The sequence below is a fragment of the Barbus barbus genome, assembly GCF_936440315.1.
Source record: "Barbus barbus genome assembly, chromosome: 2".
Lineage (NCBI taxonomy): Eukaryota > Metazoa > Chordata > Actinopteri > Cypriniformes > Cyprinidae > Barbus > Barbus barbus.
The window spans coordinates 22,252,599-22,275,244 of record NC_136730.1 but is presented as its reverse complement, the minus strand read 5'-3'; the positions used below and the strand labels follow the sequence as shown (position 1 = coordinate 22,275,244).

General features: G+C 37.7%; 1 protein-coding gene across 1 annotated transcript; it reads right to left on the bottom strand.

The window, feature by feature from the left end:
- Positions 1–1,577: 1,577 nt before the first annotated feature.
- Positions 1,578–17,123, bottom strand: LOC306843060 (uncharacterized protein). The gene is made up of 2 exons (XM_079374299.1): positions 16,961–17,123; positions 1,578–3,379 (listed from the first exon to the last, which is right to left on the bottom strand). Exon 2 carries the CDS (start codon positions 2,931–2,933, stop codon positions 1,740–1,742), a length of 1,194 nt encoding a protein of 397 aa, XP_079230425.1. The 5' UTR covers positions 2,934–3,379; positions 16,961–17,123; the 3' UTR covers positions 1,578–1,739.
- Positions 17,124–22,646: the final 5,523 nt, after the last annotated feature.

The window sequence follows — 22,646 nt, the reverse complement described above, 5'->3', positions numbered from 1 at the left end:
CAGATCTGTCATCCTTAGTCTCTCTGTCTCCCCTCATTGCACTCGCTCTCTTTTACTATGTGCTTCTGATTTTCTCAGAAAGCCTCTGAGAGTCTCTCGCTCACCCTCTGTCTCGTTTGCTCTCTCTCTTTCTACAATCAGGGTGGCCTGCACACATCTCTACTGAAACACTTTGTTTTTCTTATGATTCAGTGTGGGAATAACCTAGCTTGTGTTATGCCATCAGGAGCACAAGACAAGATTATGAATCTGTGATACACAGATATACAGAAAGACAAGGCCAAAACTGCACTTATACACATTATTCACTTCTAACATCCTTGGACTGACAATGCCAACATGAAATTTAAGCCTTTGACAGGAAAAATTATGAGACTTGGAAAATTTTATTTGTACACATACTATATGGAGTGATCCTGAAGTGTAAACTGAACAAATGTGATTTGGCAGTGTTTAAAGATGTACACAACTAAACAAGTAATGTAAACCAATATAAAGAGCTCGGAAAACTGTAATATATTGACCTACAGCATGAAAACATTCACTGAATATGATCATTTAAAAAATACACCACTGTTCAAAAGTTTGGGGTCAGATTTTAATAATAAGAAATTAATACTTTTATTTAGAAGGGCACATTAATTTGCCATCAGAACTGACAGTAAAGACAATGTTACAAATATTATTTTTAAAATTGCTGTTTTTGTTGTTGTTTTTTTAAAATATTAATTAAAATCCTGGAAAAAAAAAAAAAAAGATTCACAGTTCCACAAAAAATAAGCTTAACAAATGTTTTCAACATTAATAATAATAAAAAGAAATGCTTCTTGAACACCAAATCAGCATTTTAAAATGATTTCTGAAGGATATTGTGACACAGAAGACAGGAGTAATGACTGCTGAAAATTCAGCTTTGCATCACAGGAATAAATTACATTTTAAGTTATTTAAAATTGTAATAATATTTCACAATATCACTGATTCTAATTTGACACTCAATAAATGTACAATTTGTAACTCACTCATGATGGCTGTATGTGGACGCATGATTCAATCCACCATCTCCTGTTCAAAAGTTCAATACATACAATTAAATATTTATTTTCCATTTCAGCTTGTTTTTTTTACATGCAGTCTGATGCCACTATTAAAATCACATCCTGTGCAATCTTAAGATACACAGTAGAGATTTAAGGGTGACTAATTGATTAATGTTAGTTGGACTAATGTATGTAGACATATAATTACTCACATTACATAGCTTTTTGTTTTTTACCCATGTTTAAAATTGTAATAATTTTTAACAATATCACTGTTTCTAAAAATAAATACAGCATAAGAATAAAGAGAGTGAAAATAAGGGTTCTTTCAAAAACCTTCAATAACCTTTTAAAAAAAAATATTTTAAATTATCTCACTGACCCTAAATTTTTAACAGTAATGTAATTAAAAACTCTAATTCTGAATAAGACTTTAAATATTAAATTAAATTAATAATAATAATAATATTAATAATAATCATTCTGTTATGGAACGTGCTTCCAGACAGGCGGAACAAACACACGGGCAACGGGATATCAAAAAGAATAAGAGGTATTTAATAATAAGAGCTTCCAACGTGTAACATCAAATAATAGCAGACAAAATGGCAAGGGTGAACACAGGCTTATAAAGGCAGGTCATCATTAGGGGAGAACAGAAACAGGCGAGGAGCTAATTAACTAATCGGGGAAACTGGGTCAATGGAAAACAAGGCAAAAACAGAACAGACTCGTGACAGTTCGCCCCCTCCCGGAACGGTGCGTCCTCGCACCGAGAAATGCAGACCAACCGAGGAGGGAGGGTGGAGGTTCAGGAGGTGGGCATGGAGTAGGAGGGATCCGGGCAATAGGGAGCAGGAAAAAACAAATACAGTCCAAAAAATGAGTCCAAGGGGGAGTGAAGGGTGGGAGGAGCCAGGGAGGAGCGCGGAGCAGGGGAAGCCAGATGGCAGTCCAGAGGCCAGCCAGGATGGCGGCCCATGGCGGAGTCGATGGCGGGAGGAGCCATGGTGGGGATGGGACCACCGACACCATGGGGCCGACTGCCGGAGATAACGCCGGTGGAGAAGGAGCCCAGGATGGAGCAGAGCAGCCGCAGAGCCAGGGTGACACGGATGGGCCGGAGGGCCACGGCGGAGCCGGCGGCTCAGGCGAGTGAGGCGGAGGCGGGGATCCCGAGTGACGCGGTGGAGCCGGAGTGACAGAGGACAACGGTGGAGCCCGAGGGAGGGAGGAACCCGACGGAGCCAGAGGAATGGAGGGACGAAGCGGAGCTGGAGGAGTGGAGTTCCGTGGAGTAGGCAGGGGGACGACTGACCAAGGCGGAGCCGGAGGGACGAGGGAGCCCGGCGGAGCTGGTGGAGTGAGGGGCCACGGTGGAGATGAGGGAGCCACGAGCCAAGGTGGAGCCGATGGATCGGAGGGCCGAGGTGGAGTCCGGGTCTCGCAGGCTGGAGGCGAGGACTGGGGATCCTCCAATCCCGAGGTGGTAGATTGCAGGGAGACCCGAAGCTCAACCGATCCACCGGACATGGCGTGCTGAGGATGAGCTGAGGGGCCTTCCTGATGCAGCTGAGGGAGGACTGAAGGACTGGCTGACTGGTACCGAGGAGGCGGGAGAGGGAGGCTGGGAGGGAACACGGAAGGACTTGAGCTGGACGGAACCAGCGGAGACACAGGAGATTCAGGGCTGGACAAAACCAGCGGCGACGACGGAGATTCAGGGCTGGACGGAACCAGCGGAGACACAGGGGATTCAGAGTGGGGTAATGCCTCCCCAAACCAGTCAATAAGAGTTTCTTCGAAGAGGTCCAACATTTCCTCAAAATAGCTTCCAGAAACCAGCTGTTGCTCACCCTCAGCGGTGGAAGCGTGGGCTGGGGATTCCTCCATTCCCTCGATCTCCACTAAGACTCCCACGACGCACGATGTTGCTGGCTCACACACCTGGTCAGTCGCGTCGAGTACGGTTCCCGAGGCTGCTCTGTCACTTCCCGCGGTGACGGCACTATCCTCGCGGCCGGCTCAGGCTCTGCGACTGTGGTGGGCTCTGGCGAAACCTCCGTGCAGCGAGTTGGTGAGGGCTGGCTGGGCTCTGGATCGGGAGTGGGGCTGGAGCTGTCCTCAGCAGGGCCACCGAAAATAAACAGTCCATTATTTTCCAGCACCCACTCCACGCAAGCGGCGAAATTCTCCCTGGGACCGTTCGCTGGTAGGCGTGCCTTACACTGCTCGCTCAGGTTGGCGATGTAGAACACACAGAGCGAGCGGTCTTCAAAGTGTGTAAGGCGCGCCAGGTTGATGTAATCCATGGTGTGTTCCACCAGCGAACGGTCCTTCTGCTCCAGGCAAAGGAGTAGGACGGCGGGATCCATACCGGAAGGGAGAGGAAAAAGAAACAAAAATGAGCAAAAAGAAAAAAAAAAAAACTGTTTCGGTCTGCTATTCTGTTACGGAACGTGCTTCCAGACAGGCGGAACAAACACACGGGCAACGGGATATCAAAAAGAATAAGAGGTATTTAATAATAAGAGCTTCCAACGTGTAACATCAAATAATAGCAGACAAAATGGCAAGGGTGAACACAGGCTTATAAAGGCAGGTCATCATTAGGGGAGAACAGAAACAGGTGAGGAGCTAATTAACTAATCGGGGAAACTGGGTCAATGGAAAACAAGGCAAAAACAGAACAGACTCGTGACACATTCCCCAGTCAGGGTTATTATAGTTAACTAAAACTAAAATTAAACTAAAATTAAACCTAGTTTAACTTGATGCACTAAAATAACTTAAATATAAAAATACTATATAAACACATAAAATAAAACAAAACTAAAAATGACAACATCACAAAAATGACTAAAACTTTAAGTAAAAATGAAAATTCTAAAAATAAAAACTGATTCAAAACATTAATAATAAAAAAACAATAGCATCTCAATTATACTAAAAAAAATAAATAAAAAAATAATAAAAAACTGCCGTAACATATTTCCACATATATACAAGTTACAAATTATGGAGGTGTTTGGTCTGAACACCCCCTTAAGGAAGCAACCTTTCAGTGACCAAAAGACCAAGATGTCAGTAAAAGTGTGCTAGGCTAGAAAACAGTTGCAGATATATAATATACCGCAACAGTGTACTACTCAAGTGCTTTGTTCAAGCAGTATTGAATGGCACATTGACCAAACATACACGCAATTAGCAGCCCACTGTCATTACCATTATATAGTATTATTATAGATTAACAAATATATCACAAAAAAAAAGAAATTCTGTTTTGTTCTAAATATCTTCAAGGTAGCTGTGCTAGGTGTCAGAAAACATTTTCATTACACAAGACTGAAATCAACCAAAAATGACATAAAAAGTACACCACTAAATCACTCACACAACTGAGGTATACATTTTTCCATGAAGCAAAAGGAGAACAGTTCTCCCCACCCAATTCACAGTGCAGTTGTAACAAATATAGTTTATTCAGTCATGTATTGGTCTGATATCTGGGGATCTAGAGACAGATTTGGATGAAGTCTGGGACTTAAATGATAGCAGGAGTGGTATTGAGCCTTTTCAGGCAGAGATCAAATAGCACTTTCATTAGTTTAGTGCAGTGGCAGCGAACATTGATGAGTTGTCAGACTGCCTTTCCTTCAATAAGCTCCAAGGCCCTCTCAAAATCATCCTCACACTGAGCTGCCGCATTCTCTCCCGCGTTCCCATTTTTCTTGCTTTTACTGCATTCTTCCTCATATGTTTTATTTTTTGAAAGACTCTTGCTGTTATTTATAAACCAATCACACAAAGATCGGTAACAATTTATTTTAAGGTGTCCTTGTTACACGTTACATGTACTTACTATTATAATAACAATACATTACATGCAAGTAACCCTAAGCCAAACTCTAACCCTAACCTTATAATAAGTGCATGAAGTTAATTAATATTACTCAGTATTTAAATGTATTATTACACTGTATCAAGGACACTTTAAAATAATGTGCAACCCAAAGATCATACACTCTCAAAAAAAGCTGTCACTGGGGTGGTATTTTTCAAAAAGGTACCTTATTTACCCCTAAAGAGTGCATATTAGTACGTAAAATATACTAGCGTATAAATACTACTTATACATGTATAAGTAATGAACTTACTTTTGCTAAGAAAACTTTTCCCAATTACAAAACATAGAATGTTAGTTTAATACTGTCCAGCTGAAAATATTCCAGTTATTGTGGAGTTACAGTATTGCATCACTTCCTGTAGCGAGAAGAGTTAGTCACTGTCCAATTCCTCTTGTTTTGACAGAGTACAGCAGAACACAAAGGTTTCATGTCTTCAGCCAATAAGATAACAATCATACTTACGCACTATATATGAATAAATGACTGGCTGTGTGTAACAATCCCCCTGAGTGGATTTATGAGCCAGTGACATGCCTTTGTAGCTGAAGTATACTTACAGTAAATATGATACATACTCAAGGACTAAAAGCTTTCCATAAAACTGTCATCAAAAGAACGTATTAACCCATCTTTGTTTACAAGGGGTGAAACAGGGGAAAAGACAATTTGGTGCAGCGGTCATAAAGCATCTTACTCCAGTCTCTGCCAGACACGCATGAAGAGACACTGATACACACTCATAAGAATCTCTCTCTACACACACACACACACGCACCTTTAAGGCTAAATCAAGAAGGAACAACAGCATTTAAGAAACAGTGTCACATTTCTGGGTCATAAATACTCAGATTGATTTGACCCCCCAGTTGGTTTCAGTCGGTGACTTCCACAGCCGTAAAGAAAAGTGGAAGCCATGTTAGTCCCGGGGGGTCCATAGTGGGAAACCCAATAGCCCACAGCGGGTTAAAAAAAAAACAGCCAGCTAGTATTGTCAATATGGTCTCTCTTTCTCTACTCACACACACATTTTGATACAGGACAGACGCAGGAGCACCACACACCAAACATGTCCAGCTGTTCTCAGGATAGTGTTCAGTGTGTGTGTGTATGTATGTATGTATGTATGTGTGTGTGTGGGCATCCACAGCGAAGAGCAAAAAGGTTAAAAGGTTTCTGTTACTGATGGGTAAACAGATACATTTATATTATTAATAGTAAACTCATCAATACCATTCTGTATGCCACTGCTCAATTCAAACAGAATTAAAAAAAAAAAGAGAAAAAAAAATAATAGCAAAGGAAACAAGTGCATATATTAAAATTATTATTACTATTAATAATAATTATTATTTTTATTATTAGATGATTGGATACAGATTTGAGGGTTTTGATTAGCTCTTTTCTGAAGCTTAAACAATAATAATAATAATAAATTTAACAAAACCTCAAAAACCTCAAATATGCACCCAATCATCTAATAAAAATAATAATAAATATTCATAATTATTATTATTGTTATTATTACTGTTATCCCTAGGTTTGTGTGTGTGTTTAGATTTTTGTATGCTCTTTTTTGTTTGTTTGTTTTAAGGTGCTCTTCTGTTACATCGCGATCAAGATTTATCCAACAACAAGAAAGAAAGAAAGAAAGAAAGAAAGAAAGAAAGAAAGAAAGAAAGAAAGAAAGAAAGAAAGAAAGAAAGAAAGAAAGAAAGAAAGAAATGAAGGAAGGAAGGAAGGAGGGAGAAGGAGAAGGAGAAGGAGAAGGAGAAGGAGAAGGAGAAGAAGAAGAAGGAGGAAATACTATCAATACAGAGAGGGAGCGAGGAGTCCTTCTACCTGGGTAATTAATAGAATGAGGCCAAAGGCACCATCATCTGTCTTACTGCAGGTTACCATAACAACAACCTCTGACCGGACACATGGGACATTTGTGAAATAAATGTGGAGCCAATAGCAAGATACTTAACATAAGACACTTTACTTTATCTTTTTGTAACAAATTTGTCTAAGGTGAGGTATTTCAACGAATCAGTGAACTTTGGCAGTATGAAATGTACATAATGCTCAATAAATGTTCATTAAAGGTATATATATATATATATATATATATATATATATATATATATATATATATATTATACACATACACACACACATACATATGTATTTATATATGTATGTATTTCACACGATTCATACAATTTGCTTAAAGAACTGTACTGTGATTTTCCAAAATAAATTTCCGTCTCTCTCTAAATTGGTTGCTTTCATTCTCAACAGGTTTTTGATGAATGATAGCTGTAGGGTCAATGAGAAATCAGTGGAGAGCCCTAAATGCTTATACAGGCTGCTGACGGGTGCAAATAGTCTTCTGGAGCACCATCAGGTTTCAGGCCAGCTACACTGCATGGCTGCACTGCCACTATAAATCCACAAGCTGATTAAACAGTAAATTTAGCATGCCTATCAACTTACCATTAACCAGGTTGCTGCTTTCAAAAACATCATTAATCAAGCGCCAGATATGGAGGAAATATCAGTCATCGATCCTGTGCACTTATGACAGTTAACACTGCAGCATATTAGCATTGAGCGGCCGCTGATCTATCAATTACTGAGCGACCACACGATTCGCCTGCCGCCTGCACTCATTCTAATTCTGCATTTCCCTCTTCGCTAATGCATTTCAACTGTTATCTCATAGGCTAATGAAAGCAAACAAATCAATAAATATAAATTATACATGCGAGGATGTACCGCTGCCAACATAAAGCCCCTAATTAATTGCACTTGATTCATTTATATACTTTAATTATCTCTCAAGGCATAAATATCAGGACAATCTGCTTATTGCTATGTCAGTCATAAAACGGCAGACGCTGGGAAACGATTAGCACAGCCAGAATATCGTCAATGGGAAACACACAGTTGCTGACAGAAAAAAAGTCAAAGCACTGAATAATTTAAAGTAAGCAAAAGCAGCACAAAATGAGTGAAGGCCTGGAACAAGACCACTGCTTTTATTTTATGCATCCCGGCTTTAATATGGTAAGTGATTCGTTACTGCATGTTGCTCAAACAACACAAACAACAAGTAATCGCTCCTCTCTGTTACTGTTCAGCATCACATTCATCTAGTCTAATGCATTAATAAAAAATAAAATAAAAACAATTACAACTATGATATTATGTTGACATAATAAAAAATGCATTCATTTAATATTTTACATGAGCTGATTTACTTTTAATTGTAATTTAAATGAATTTGTCATGTTAATCATTCCTTGACCTATATTCAGTTTTTAAAAAAATAAAAATTCAATCCACCAGTATTGGATACGGCATGCTCTGGAGAAATTAACAAAACTGAACACGTTGCTCTCAACACGTGATAATATTCCATTATGAAGAAATATCAATTTATGAGCCTGTCTTGCAGTAGTGACCTTTAGGGGAGCCAGCCTAAGGAAGGCAAACAATATAATCAAAGAAATGTAAGAGAGAACGAGTGTGAAAAAAGTGCAAAAAAGTAAAGGGGGGTTGTAAACGAGTTTTAGGAAAGTGAAAGAGGAGTTACGTCCTGATTTCTGTTAATTACGGTTTTTAGAACAATTAGCCCAACAGGGAGCATGACAGAATAATTATGGTATCCGTGGTTACAGTGGAACATTAATGTGTCCAGGTACAGTAAATATGTCGGAACCCGAGGTGACACGACCTTGCACCCCTCACAGCCGCATCTAGATTTGTGCTAAATTGTCTGCCCTTGTGAAATTGTGTCCTAATGGGCTTTAGAAAATTACAGTGTCTGCCATAGGTCTTATCGCTTTAAACAAAGAACTTGTTTCTTTATTTTTTAAGTTTGTGCTAATTATACATCTTCAGCAATTGGATTTGTGACAGTTACAGAGACTGCTGATGTGTCCATAGTTTCCAGTTAAGCTTTAGACCTGCGACACAGCAGCTCGCCTGGACTTTATGGAGTAACAGAAGCCGGAGTGCTGTATAGGTGCTTGCAGACAAAACAATTGGAGCGCATAAATGCCAGACTGTACGTAAAAACACCTGAGAGAATTTGGCTGAAACATCAAACACACCCTATATACACATTTGTCTGTTAGCGTGCCAGTGGCTACAGAGAGAACAGAGCTCCTTGTCTCTTTTTGATTTGGGTGTTTTATCTATAGAGCTTCACACTAGAGAAACAACTCGGCAGACAAACGTTGTATGTTTTCAACATAAATAACAATATAAATACACTACTGTTTAAAAGTTTGGGGCTGGTAAGAAATTGTTATGTTTGTGAATGTTCATGATTTGCATTTGATCTTAAAAATGTGCATTTCTGCCATGTGGACATTTCTTTGCCACAGTCACCTACACATTGAAACAATATGTAAAAGTGAAAAGTGCTAAAAAAATAAACATGAATTAAACTGAAAGAAGTCTCTAATGTTTACCAAGGCTGCATTTATTCGATCAAAAATACAGTAAAATAGTTTTCTTGTGATGGAAAGCTGAATTTTTGGTAGCCATCACTCTCTTTAGTCTCAGTGTTACATGGTCCTCCAAAAATCATTCTAATATTCCGATTCAGTGTTAAAGTAACATTTATTATTATTATCAATATAAAAAGTTTTAATAATATTAATATAATATTTTTGTGAAAACGATGCATTTTTCAAGATTCTTTGCTGAAAAGAAAGTTTAAAACAGCATTTATTTTAAAAAGTATTTTTTTAAATAATCTGTAACAAAATAAAACATATTTACTGTCACTTTTGATTAAATTAGTAAACCTTTGCTGAATAAAAGTATGTATTTATTTATTTTATACTGACCCCAAATATTTGAATGATCGTGTACATAATGTTTTACTAGAAAAACTGAGTATCCTTAGCAGACTTGAGGTATTGTTTCTAGGTAAAATTCAATTAGTTTAACACTAAGCTGAAATATAAACATAAATACTGTGAGTGAATTTAAATAAACAGCTGGAATCAGCACATCTGGGGTACTACTAATCATGCTGGGTTTCAGAGATCAGCACACGCGCACAAACAAATTGATTCACAAGAGGATTTAACACATGTTATGAAAAACACACCACTACAATGCCTTTGAAAGCAGGCAAAAATGCTTCCGCAAGCCACACTTCTCTTTTGTTTACATAAACATGTTCTTCAGACAGGCCGAGTGTGTTAATCATGCCGATATGATACAGTCACTGTTAAAGCATAATGACGCTCTGCTCTGTGTCATTTAGTACTGGTGATCAATCAGACACTCATTTAGCTTTAATTCATGTAGATGCACACCTAATACTCATTACAAAGACACAATTTCCCCCAGTCACAGCAGATTAATGATAGCCCATCTCCCAGTGTGTCCTGCATCCCGTGTGTGTGCGTGTGTGTATAGATAGATGACTCTCTCTCAGGGAGAGCAGCTCGCAGACTGATTTTTCGTAAAGACATGTTTTATGACAAATGGTCCGACACAGCATAACTTCATCAGAGAAGACAAGACAATGAGAATCCGAAACAAGACTGAGAAGAAAAGCTCGTTTTATTCTTCTTTTTAATGGCATACATGTACCAACTGATTTGTCTCCAAATTCCAACATGTTTTATAAACGATTGAAATTATATGAGGTTGAATATTTACTCTTTGACAAAGCTAAATACTGGCAAAAAAAATCTAACTTTTTATTGTTTCTTATGATCACCAAGGCGGCATTTATTTGATCAAAAATACAGTAAAAACTAATATTGTGAAGCAATTTAAAATACTGTGAAGTATTACAATTTAATATAAATGAATATATAATTATGTATTACAATATGATTTATTCCTGTCATGGCAAAGTTCAATTTTCAGCAGCCATTGCTTCAGTCTTCAGTGTCACATCATCCTTCAGAAATCATTCTAATGTTTTGATTTATGTTTTGTAACATTATAAATGTCTTTACTGTCTCTTTTGATCAAAGCAATGCGCTCTTGCTGAATATAAAAAATATATATATATAAAATGTATAAAATATAAAAATTCATAAAATTATGTAAAATGTATAAAATAAATATAAACTTTATATAATCGGCATAAACATATATACAAGACAGAACAATGCCTAGTTGAATCATTGCAAGCCATCACAACAGTCCTCTACAAGGCCATGCATGTACACGGCCCACGTGCGCATGTGCAGCATTGACCTTTTTCGGCAAAACTTCATCAGTCTTCGGTCAGTCGTCTTTTACCTAAAGTAATTACGCCCTAAGGAAGCTCACACAGGGACAAACGGAGCGGTTCATACCTCTGAACTGGTCACATCTCCTCCGCTGATCCTTTCACAGGGAGTGTACTGGCATAGAAAACCTCTTCCTGCCTCTTCACTTTGAAAGAAAAAAAAGTACCTCCACAAAACATGGCACAGGAAGTACCCACACACAGTGTGGCACAGCACTGGCTGCCTCACACATTCAGTGGCACTTATACCCCTCAGCTTCAAAGGCAGACAAGCTAGAAAACAGTTTGGTATTTTTCCACTTAGACAAAGAGGCCTTTAAAAGAAAGAAATCGAATTCACGCCATTGTGAAATCCAGAAGTTCCACAAATTAATGGAAATATTTGGTCAAATAAAGACAGGATACAAGCACAGCTCGATGTGATGAATTCAAACACAACAAAGGCTGGACTCTTTCAACACTCAATTCTGAAATAATACACAAGCTTTATTATTGCAGGTTATGGACCATAAGACAATTCAGCATCAGTTAGTAAAATCACAAGTAAACCAGAGAGAACGTTTGATCCAAAATTCTTGATAAAAGAGTCTTGTGTTAATAGAGACAGTGTTCTGTCTCTTTCCTACGTGTTTGTGTTACACGCCGTCTCGCAGCGTGAGCGTGGAGCGTGGCTGAGTGGGGATTAACTCTGAACACTTCCACAATACAGCGTGTGTGTGTGTGTGTGTGTGTGTCCGGAAACACTAACACAAGCAAACCACGTCCCACTGCCCCACACTCACACACACACACACACAATGTCGTCCAAGAGAGGGAAACCTTGCCTCTGATGATCCTCAACCAACCTCTCACCCACAATTCTCCTGCATTATTCACCCAAAGACATACTGTACAGGAATTCCTATCTCACAGACTCTCGACCTGCGGCCCACGCTACGAAGAGAGCGGGGGGGACAGAGAGAGAGAGAGAGAAAGAGAAGCCGGTACAGTGGGCAACAATTATGATAATTGCCAGGGCACTCAGCTGAAGGATCAATCAGCTGTGATTACAAACCCTCCTGCATGATCAAATATTAATCTGCTGTACCTTCAGTCTGGCCTGCCAGCACAGAGCCTCTTACCGACTTATGCATTAAGCGATTTGCACAAGCTGAACTCATAGCACCTAATAATATTGGACATGCAAGTCAGGGCATTAAAGGGATCTTCCAGGAACTGAATTGACTTACAATAAACAGGGTAAAAATAGCCCAGCATAACAGCTAGGACAACCCTTATATGACAGTCCAATTATATTAAATAAGGTATGACTGTAAAAACCAATTAGGGCAAATTCCACGGGCCACCTGATGGATTTTGTTCTTGTCATGTCCTGGAGAGCCGTGGCTGCAAAGTCAAAGACAGAAAGGTCAGCATTTAATCACAGTAAACAGATGCAATACAGCAAAATATACAATTCATTTCACTTCTCGATTCTGAGAAGATAAAGATAAGATTTTGCAAATGATTTGTTTTTAAATCGTTACATGCAGAAAGTTTGACATTTTTCAAAATAAAGTACACAAATGACAACACAAATATGATAGTCAAGTCAGCGATCATAGTCAAGATTTAATATATATATATATATATATATATATATATATATATATATATATATATATATATATATATATATTATATGAATATTTATACTGGTTTTACTAATATTTTAAGTTATATATATATATAATAGTATTTATTATGTTAGTTTTACTAGTATTAGGGAACCATTTAAAACAATAGTATATATATATATATAATAGGAACAGTGTTTATATTATATAATACTATTTATTAATATTAGTTTTACTAAAATAACAACGAATCTGAATTTATATTTAACATTAAATATAAATATTTCTCTGTAATTGAATTCAGACGACTAGAGTACAGTTACATTAATGTAGAACTGGAGGGGGGGGGGGGGTTGACAGACAGTTTCAAGACATCCTATAAACTTCAATTTAATCACTATTCAATTTAAATTTAACATATGCGTTGATATATGATAATCCATTATGACTGGAATATTCACATCAAACAGGACAATGATTGAATTAATAGCCACATTAATTACTCTGTATGCAGACATGTATTAAAAGACAAGTGTCTGTTTCTTTTGTGGCAGACAGCAAATGGTGGTTAACGGGATTAATATGACATTAAATCAACTCAGACACTCGACATTTAATAACACAAAACAGCTTGTGGAAATCATAGGATTATTCCACAGGATTATAACAGTGCCCCCCACCAGCACAGTCCTGAGAGCAGATAGGGACTCCAGATTACCTAATCTACTTACATCTACAAAGCATATTTAAGTCAATATATATTTTTTGAATTACACAGATAAGGCTTATTCGACGATCATAATCTTATTTGAAACCATATTGTTTGGTCTGTTGGGTATTAGAGATAACAGATGTCATGGTTAGCCTCCAGTAAACACTATTTGCGCTACAATAGTTTGCGTGGATGCATCAGGGCGCTAAATGCTGGAAGAAATGTGGGGGGGGGGGGGGCAAACAAAGATACAAAAGCAGACAGAAGAGGAAGGGAGTTGAATGTAATATTTTCTTTGTGAACTGCAGAAGTTGAATGATAGTTAGTGTGTGTAGTACATTATAGCATTTGAAAAACAACAGAAGATAGTCATGTATTTTTATTTCAGGGTGACTGATGTATTTAAAAAGAAAGACAAATGGGGCACACACAAAGTTAGTATAAAACGTAAAATATTTTAGGTAATGTCCAATTTTAACTTTAATAACTTTTCATTATTTTACATAAAGCAGGTGTAAATGTAATAATGTAATCTGTTTTAATATACACACGGGGGGACGTTATTTATTTTCAAGAAATTAAAAAAAAATACTTAATCTCTTATACTAGCAGGTCTAATTTCATGCCTTTATTCAGAAAAAGAATCCCACTAATAATAGATTAACCCAAATGCTGGTTGGGGGCTAAAAGAACTCTCAGCAGGGAAAACTTGGCAGTGTCAGGTACTGAGACGCTGTAGCAGCCCAGTGAGAGAATGTGTGTAAATTCTCTGTCGTAAACAGGGTGGGAGATGGTCTGCTCTTTGAGACACAGCCACGTACAAACAAAAGCCCAAATGTAAACCAGACTATAACAGTGAAACCCAGACCCCACTGGATCCTTTTCCAAATAAATCAGAGAAAGTAAAGGGAGTCAGCGCTTATTTGGCATCTCGACTGAAATTTTAGTAATTCTGGTCCCTCAAATAAATATCACATGATATTTAAAGAGTTCAGTTTCTACGGTACAGTAGTCTTAAACAATTACTGTATTGACCTCACAACATGGCAGCTTTGTACGCTGATATACGTTGCATTTAAATATACTAAAACAGGCATAGCGTTCACTAACCAATAAAAATGACCGTGCAGCAATTAGATTGCTGAAATTAGCCCAGAGAAATATCAAATCATTGCTTATACAGTACAGATTTAACATGTATGTTTCGGAAAAATTCCTATTCCCTTTCGGGGAGGCTACTGTATGAGAAAATACATGCATACACACATAAATCGTTGTGTTAAAATTATTCTGCTAATTATTAAGTCGAAAAGACTAAAACACTAAGACTAAAACACTATTAAAACATCGTAAGCAACACAGTAAAGAAAGAAAATGATCAAAAACTGATTTAAAAATGATCTGAACTAACTGGGAGCAAATTTGTTTAGGCAACATGAACATAGACTACATGAAAAGATCTTACGACAGACACAAAACATTTATACACGATTACAGCGCACAAAAACTGTGGTGAGCAAATAGGATTATTACAATCCTACAGCTTTGTTTGTCTGTGAAAGGTTACAGAAGGACGAGCCATAAAGAGTTTTGGATTAGTTCTAATAACTGAGGAATAATTACAGTAAGTACAATCTAAATAATGTACATTATATTAAGTGTATGTTAACTAAATCCTCGAAGGCGTCATTTATTTCCATTTTGAGTCTGATGATGTTAGGATGATATTAATCATAAAAAAATACAAAATGTACCTTTTAAATATGTTGTAAATAAATGTGATGACAAAATCTTAAAATCTGATCTGAAACACAAACTGTAAAAAAATGAATTTCTTCGAACAAAAATTAGTCAAACGACAAATTCAGTTGTTACACACAGTATAAAACTCAAGTGTATTCTAATGTTTAATTATTAAAATGCACTTTATTATTTATATTCTAAACGTAATGGTGGCATCAGCTTCGGTCTACATTTGACCAGTTCACAGTTTCACAAAGATACTTTACACATTACGGTCACAATGTTAGAGCGCCGATGAAGTTGCTCATCTTCTACACTGCATTAGCTCATGTTGGGGTCAAAGGTCAATGGTACAGACCAAGATCCTCTCCCCTTGTCACTCCTCTCCTCCTATTCCTCCTCTAATTGCACAATTGGATTAGCACAGAGCCTTCCCCCAATAAGAGAGCTCCTCCAGATTTAATATGGCGGTGGAATCTAGTATATAAGATAATTTAGATCGAAAACTCATGACTTGAGGCTTGTGACATCCAATTCTAGACAAAGCTACTGACGTGTGTGTGTGTGTGTGTGTGTGTACCCTATCAGCCATAAGACTTCCAGCACACCTGAACACACAGTTTAAGACAGGAAAATTAGACAGACTGTTGAGCACCGTTTTTGCAGCAAGAAGAGCCAAAAGAACTTTAAGAATCTCTTCCAATTAACTTCATGAAAATGACTGCAGCGTGTAATGACAACTTCCCCCTAATTGTAACTTTAAAATAGAGTTGCAGTGCTCCAAAGATACACTCCATTAGCTGTCAGCTAAGAGAAAAGCGGTGACAAAACCGCCACACAATCAACAGTTATAAGACAGCCAATCTGTGAAGAGACTCTTCTGAACCCAGTGAGTGAGAGATCGGTTTTAAACTGCTAAAATCATTGCCAACATGTAGATGAATGTCAAGAGAAAGGTTGTCACAAAACATAAACACACCAGCATACGCACAGGTGTGTGACGCTGACACTATTTGGTAAAAGTCGCTGCACGGGATCTGAAATTAGTTAAGATTTTGATCAGTTATATTTAATGTGTACATTTGTACAATGAAGCGAATTAAGTATTGAAATGTTACATTTTTCTAGACACATACCACAACCACGTTCACATGGAATTTAATCCATTTCTTCCTAATTGTTTTCCACAATAAATGTGAATAAAAGCTTATTTAAATTATGTTGTTAGCATTATATATTTCTTTTTCAATTTTTCTTTTCACACCTGTTTGTAAAGTCATGGTGACAGGTATCAACATGTCAATTTATCTTTGAGCGTATTTTTAGAATATATTTCAGAATATGCATTTATAAATTCTCTATTCTATCTTTCTGAAATTGTAAAGACAATTCTGGTCATACTATATATATGACCATAAAACATCATTCATTCATCCATACCCAATATATATAAGTGCAGCCTATTACCTGGCTATCAACACAGTTATTGATACCAGATGATTTACAGCCGAACTGCTATGTTGATAATAACATATGACAAAAACAAAAATGCAACAAATAAGGAACAATAAAGGTGGTCATTATCAATTTAATAAAAAGACAAATGTGTTTTAGATTTGAGTAGGCCTCATACCGTATAGTTCCCTATCATATTACAATCAGTAAAGACACTAAACATAAATACACACCTCGCTCCTCTGAATACTGAGAACTCCATGATACCGGTGCTTCCCGCCGCATCACTGCTCGAATGCCCCTCACTCTCCCCGAGACCAACAACAATTTCTTTTCTTCTCTCTTTTCCTGCTTCTCTCCCTCGCCCACTTTCCTTTCTCTTTCTATCTCTTTTCTAGAGTCAATGTCACAGAACGAGACTCACACACACACAGCACAGAAAAGAGGGAGAGAAAGAGCTTGTGAGAGAAGAAATATAAGAGCAAAAGTCTGAAAACCGTTAAATGTCGTAGCCGGTAATGACACCCCCCCCCCCCCCCCCCCCCAATCTTGTTATTTATACTAATTTACAACAAAACAAAAGCAGGAAACCTTATTTCAACAAACACTTCAAGACAAGAACAAATCAAAAACTTTCCATAAATATAGACATATAAATATATTTGATCTCTTTCTCTTCCCTTCTCAAGGGATACTGTACACCACTCCACCATTTGAGTGTGTGTGTGTGTGTGTGTGAGTGTGTGTGTGTGAAAGAGAGAGAGAGAGATCGTGAGTACTGGGAAGCAGTGTGAAGCTTGTTCTGTCTGAGCTTTTTTAAGTTTCATAGTGAAGAAGCAGCAGCACCACCTTCTGGTAAGAACAAGTATGACGAAAAAAGACACCAGAGAGGGAAAGAGATGAACTGTAAGGAAAGAGAATGCAGAAAAAGTGTCAACAATCAGAATAAAAAAAATATAAAACTTTACAGTGATTACATCAAATGATACTTTTCATCATTGTGTAATGAAAACAGAAAGCTTACCTAGACCCCACCAAGCTGTACATTCATATTTCTCTGCCTCCCCCTCTCTATTCCAGCTGTGGTTAGAATAGAGGGATGTAAATAATCATCTGTGTGTCTCACCCCCATTTCCTACAGAGGATCTCCTGCCCTCTAATAACAACTTAATCAGTGTGATTACACATTCATCACCGCACGTGTGTGTGTGTGTGCACACGTGTGTGTTGGGTGTGTGTATATGTGTTTGAGAGGGGGGGGTTGTTTTAGTTGGGAAATGAAATATTTGGGACCAGGTCCTATGGCCTGAGAGAGGACAGCAAGTCACACGGCAGCTGTATAAACACCCGGAATGTTCTGCGGACAGGTACAAAAGAGACTCCAAATCTGAAACAGCCCAAAACCATTAAGGTGCTCCGGAAAAGAATGAATAGAAGAGTCATATTAAAAACATGAATGATTAATTATTGAAAATACGACAGTAATGATGTTGCCATGGCTAAGAAGGAATCCAAAATAAGAGGAGCAATGGCAATTTTCATACATGAATGAGAGTGAATTCATTCAGTTTTGAATATGAGAACTTTGCACGCAAGTTGCCCACATTCACACACACAAACTAAAACTGCTGTGAGGATGTTTCTTTCTGTGTGTGTGTTTGTGTGTCTGTGTGTGTGTGTGTGTAATACAGAAACAGATATTAATACAAAACTACTTTGTGTTCAAATAGACAGTGAATGGATGCAAAGCAAGATTTATAAACCATAAATGACAATCCAGAAAGGTTTCTGTAGTAGAAAAATCAAACAACAGCAATTTTCTTTAATCTTGTGGAGAATTATGTTGTTTACTTCAGTCATCAACGTAATGATACAATCAAAAAATGTATGTTGTAGTTCATTTGTCTTGAATTAATTAACACTTTACTAAATTTTCTTCATATGCTCAAAAATAATAACTGAAATGTGACATAATTAGCTTAGAAGTGAAAATTGTTTCAAATTCCCATGACGTGTATTTAACTGCAAGGGGAAAAAAAGCATCAGCACCTGTGCTATAAATTATGCTACTTGAAAAAAAGGTTACGTTGACAACAACCTAGGCTAAAAACTTTTTCAACCTTGCTGTATAAAATTGCATGCATAATAATTGTGCAAAATAATTATGCAAATGTTTTCCAGGGCTGTGTGTTCACAACCTCACACCTTTGATAAATATATTAAGATGCCTTTTTTGCATATGAAAAGGTGAGAGATATGCAAGTGAGATGGAGGTGTGGGTACGACGCAGGCTATAAAGTTTAAAAATGATTTTACCTCTTTATGCAGTCACACATGTTGAGAAGAGATGAGCTCAGGAAGGTAGTGTGAGCAGGAGATGGGAAGGAAACACAATTAGAGCATAGACAATTATCAACAGAATATCAACAACTTTCCATGTTCCAAGAATTAAGCTGCACACAAAATGGTCAATGAGACACTACAATGGAGAGCCTTTCATACAAAAGTGGCTTATAAAAAAGTTATTGGGAAAAAAAAAAAATGCACTGTGCAAACCTCCACTGTATCACTGCAGCTTGGAAGCCGTTGTCTTTCTTTGAAAAGGAACAAACACATCTCCCCGATCTTTATCTTAACATTAATTCAAAACAACTTCAGTTCAATCACAATTGCTCGTGCACACGGAAGCTAAAATCAAGAATGATTGACTTTTGCTTGTCGTTCTGCTTGCTTTTTGCTTACTATCACTTCCTCTGGCATAGATCTGTGTGCTCTAATCATCCTTTATTGAAGCCTCTCCCTCTGCAGCCTTTTCAAACCCTCCTCAGCAGTAATGGCCACATATTGTTTCTTTGAGTGTGAATTGATTTATATCAGCAGTAAAGCATCCCCAGACATGCAGAGAGGGTCATTGGAACCCAATAGCAATTATATGTGTTAGTCTGAACAGAGAAGGCCAGGGAAAAAGTTGGATCAATACTGCCAGCAAAGGTCAGGAAGATCCAGGCAACAAGGAACAACAAGGAAAACATTGTGTGCATTATGCCGTCTGGATGTGTAGAAGAATATTTGTACAGATCCAAGAATCAACTCTGCATAAATCGCCATTGGATTCAATGCAGCTATTTATGTACAGAAGGTTTTATGAACGATTTACACGCACACATTCGTTCTGCTCCTGTATTGCGAACGAGGTCCATTAGGTCAGACACCGTTTTTCTCTGATGATTAGAAGTGCAATTTCATCTATATTGCTATTTGAGAAAGGAATCGCTCAAAAGTTTTGTGTTTGAACTTTGTTTAAACATTCTGGGCCTTGCATATGATCTTCATCTATCCCTTTCCCTCAGCCTTTAATTACATCGCCCTCACTCCTGCCATTAATATGCTGATCTCATTATGACCTACATTACTCGGATTAACGGATTCAGTAGGAAACTGGAAACCAGCAGCAAAGTGTTTCCTTCCAGAATTCCCATTACCCAAGATTTCAGTTGTTTTCCTCCCTTTATTATCCGCCATACTCTCTCTTCCTCTCTTATTCTATTCATCTGAAGTTCGTTCTTTCTTTATATCGAGTTCAAACCAGTGCCAGATCTCTCTTTTCTCTGCATGTGTGTGTATATGCATGAGTCTCTAAGGAGGGTTTGAATCCATATTAATTTCCTCTCTGGCAGTTATATGCTTTTGTATGAACTGTGGGGTTTCACTTCTAATCTGTCAGTAATTCAGTAACGTGTAAACTAATTATGCCACACATATTTATGTAATTGGTAAGGGGGCCAGAAAAAAAAAAAAAAAAAAATCAATCTGTTGGTAGAGAATGCATTAAAGAGAATGGAATTATTATAATCATTTGTTAAATGCTGATTATGTTATGAAAGTAAAAAGTGGATGTCAGCCACAGGTCAATACGGAGGCCCCCCGGCTCCATAAAAATCCACACTAGCGCGTTCAATAATGGTAAGAGCGCGCACACACATCTATTAACTCTTATTCACTTTCTCATACACACACACACACAGATCATTGTGCTCTCTCTGGGGCACGGATGGTATTGATATTGCTTCACATAAAAAGCAATTCTGAAAAGTTTGATCTAGTGTTTAGGATTAGCAGGGCTCATGACATCAGTAAAATGATTCCAACTAGAGGAAAATACACACACCCGAACACACATACTGTGTCTTGAGTTAGCATTGAACATTATCCGCAACATGATCAATAAGGAGCAATAGCCAATCAGGGACTAAAGATGCTATAGAAAAGAGTGACACAGACAGAGAGAGAGAGAGAGAGAGAATATTGTTGTAGGGAAGAGAAGGGGAAGAAAAAGCTCATAGTTTCAAAAAATCTGCAGCATGAGAAAAAACGTTTAAGCGATCTATGCCTATTCTAAAATAAACAAAATAATAATTTTCAATGTTCATGTTCAAATTTCTTAATTCAAGAATAAATGGTTGCTTTCTTCAGTCATTCTGAGCAATTCTGTATGCTGTCAATTTCGTCAGCTTCATCGGTGCCCTGAATAATTTCTGACCCTGATCAATCTAATCAATAATAATTAGAAAAATAAATAACATCATGCAATGTAAGAGACAATTTAACCACAGCACAAATAAATCCTGACAGATTAGTCAGAGTTGCAACAACTGCAAAAAATACTAACTTTTTCTTTACATAAATGAAGTAGACTGCAATTCACTCACTTTGCTTCATGTGAGAGAAGAAAAGACACTCAACGTTACTGTTCCCTTTGCCCCATTAAACAAAGGTTTCAAATATAAATTATTAAAACATATTGAGTGGGCTATTCGATAACATAAGCATTAAATACAGCGCAAGTTCACAGCCAGACTGGATGTGATGTATGCGAACGACTGCATTACGCTCATCAAGCATCCTCTGCTGATCTGGTAACAATTACAGCTGACAAGGTTTATGATTGATAACCTTTGTTTACAGTGTTTAAAGAGGGGGCAGATTTCAAAACATCATTTCCCTGAGCACATAAATAACCGGGACTTAAATTGACCCCTCATCCGCAGAAAGGCATACTACGCCTGTCCCAAAAATGTTCGACAATCAAACAACAATAACAGTTTCCATCTTCAGCATGAAATTATGTCCATTTTAAATCCCCAGTCATACATCTTCAGCTGACAGCTCTCAGCCAGCTGTAACGAGCGCAGACGTAAATACAGGACATAGCTTTACACTGTATCCTCATCTAGAAGCCTGCGCTGATTACTAATGTCTAGATTTCCTTCTAGATGTTGCCGACAATGATTGCTAGTGTCTGACTCTGTATTACACAGCAGGAAAGGAAAAGAGGTGCTAGTATGCGATATGATTATGAAGACACTGAGGATTATGTATTACACTGACTATTTTTAATTATAAGCATTTTGCTGGTGATTAAATGCTAGACTATTGTGATTAAATTCACATTTATTATACAGATTAAAGGAAAAGTGAAGAATTACAGGAAAATCCAGCAAAAAAAGCTTTGTGTAAACGTACAGAATAAAATGTCTAAGGTGGTCCGACAGGCTGCCTGTAGCTCGTGCAGTCAGCAGCAGAGCGGATGTAAGTCAATATGGGCTCATATGGCATGCTGGAGGCACAGAGACTGGAGTCTACAGACCAGCAATCTTCATCTGAACACAAGTGGCTCCAGATATGGATTTGAAACCGCCGGTGGGAACTCACACTTCATAACAGAAACTTCCTGTCTCTGTGTGTCCTCCTCTTCTGGGGCTCACCGCTCGACCATTTCGTGTCACATCTCTCTCTCTTTCTCTCAAAAGACGTCTTTCTTCTTGTTTTATGGATTAGAGCTCATCAGCACTAATGTGTCTTTTCATTAATTATGGATGCAATTTTGTGTCCTTGTCCCACTGTTATTTATTCAAAAGG

What these genes read in the sequence shown, in the direction of transcription:
- LOC306843060 (XM_079374299.1), bottom strand. Translation starts at nt 2,933, where the DNA reads ATGGAGGAATCCCCAGCCCACGCTTCCACCGCTGAGGGTGAGCAACAG.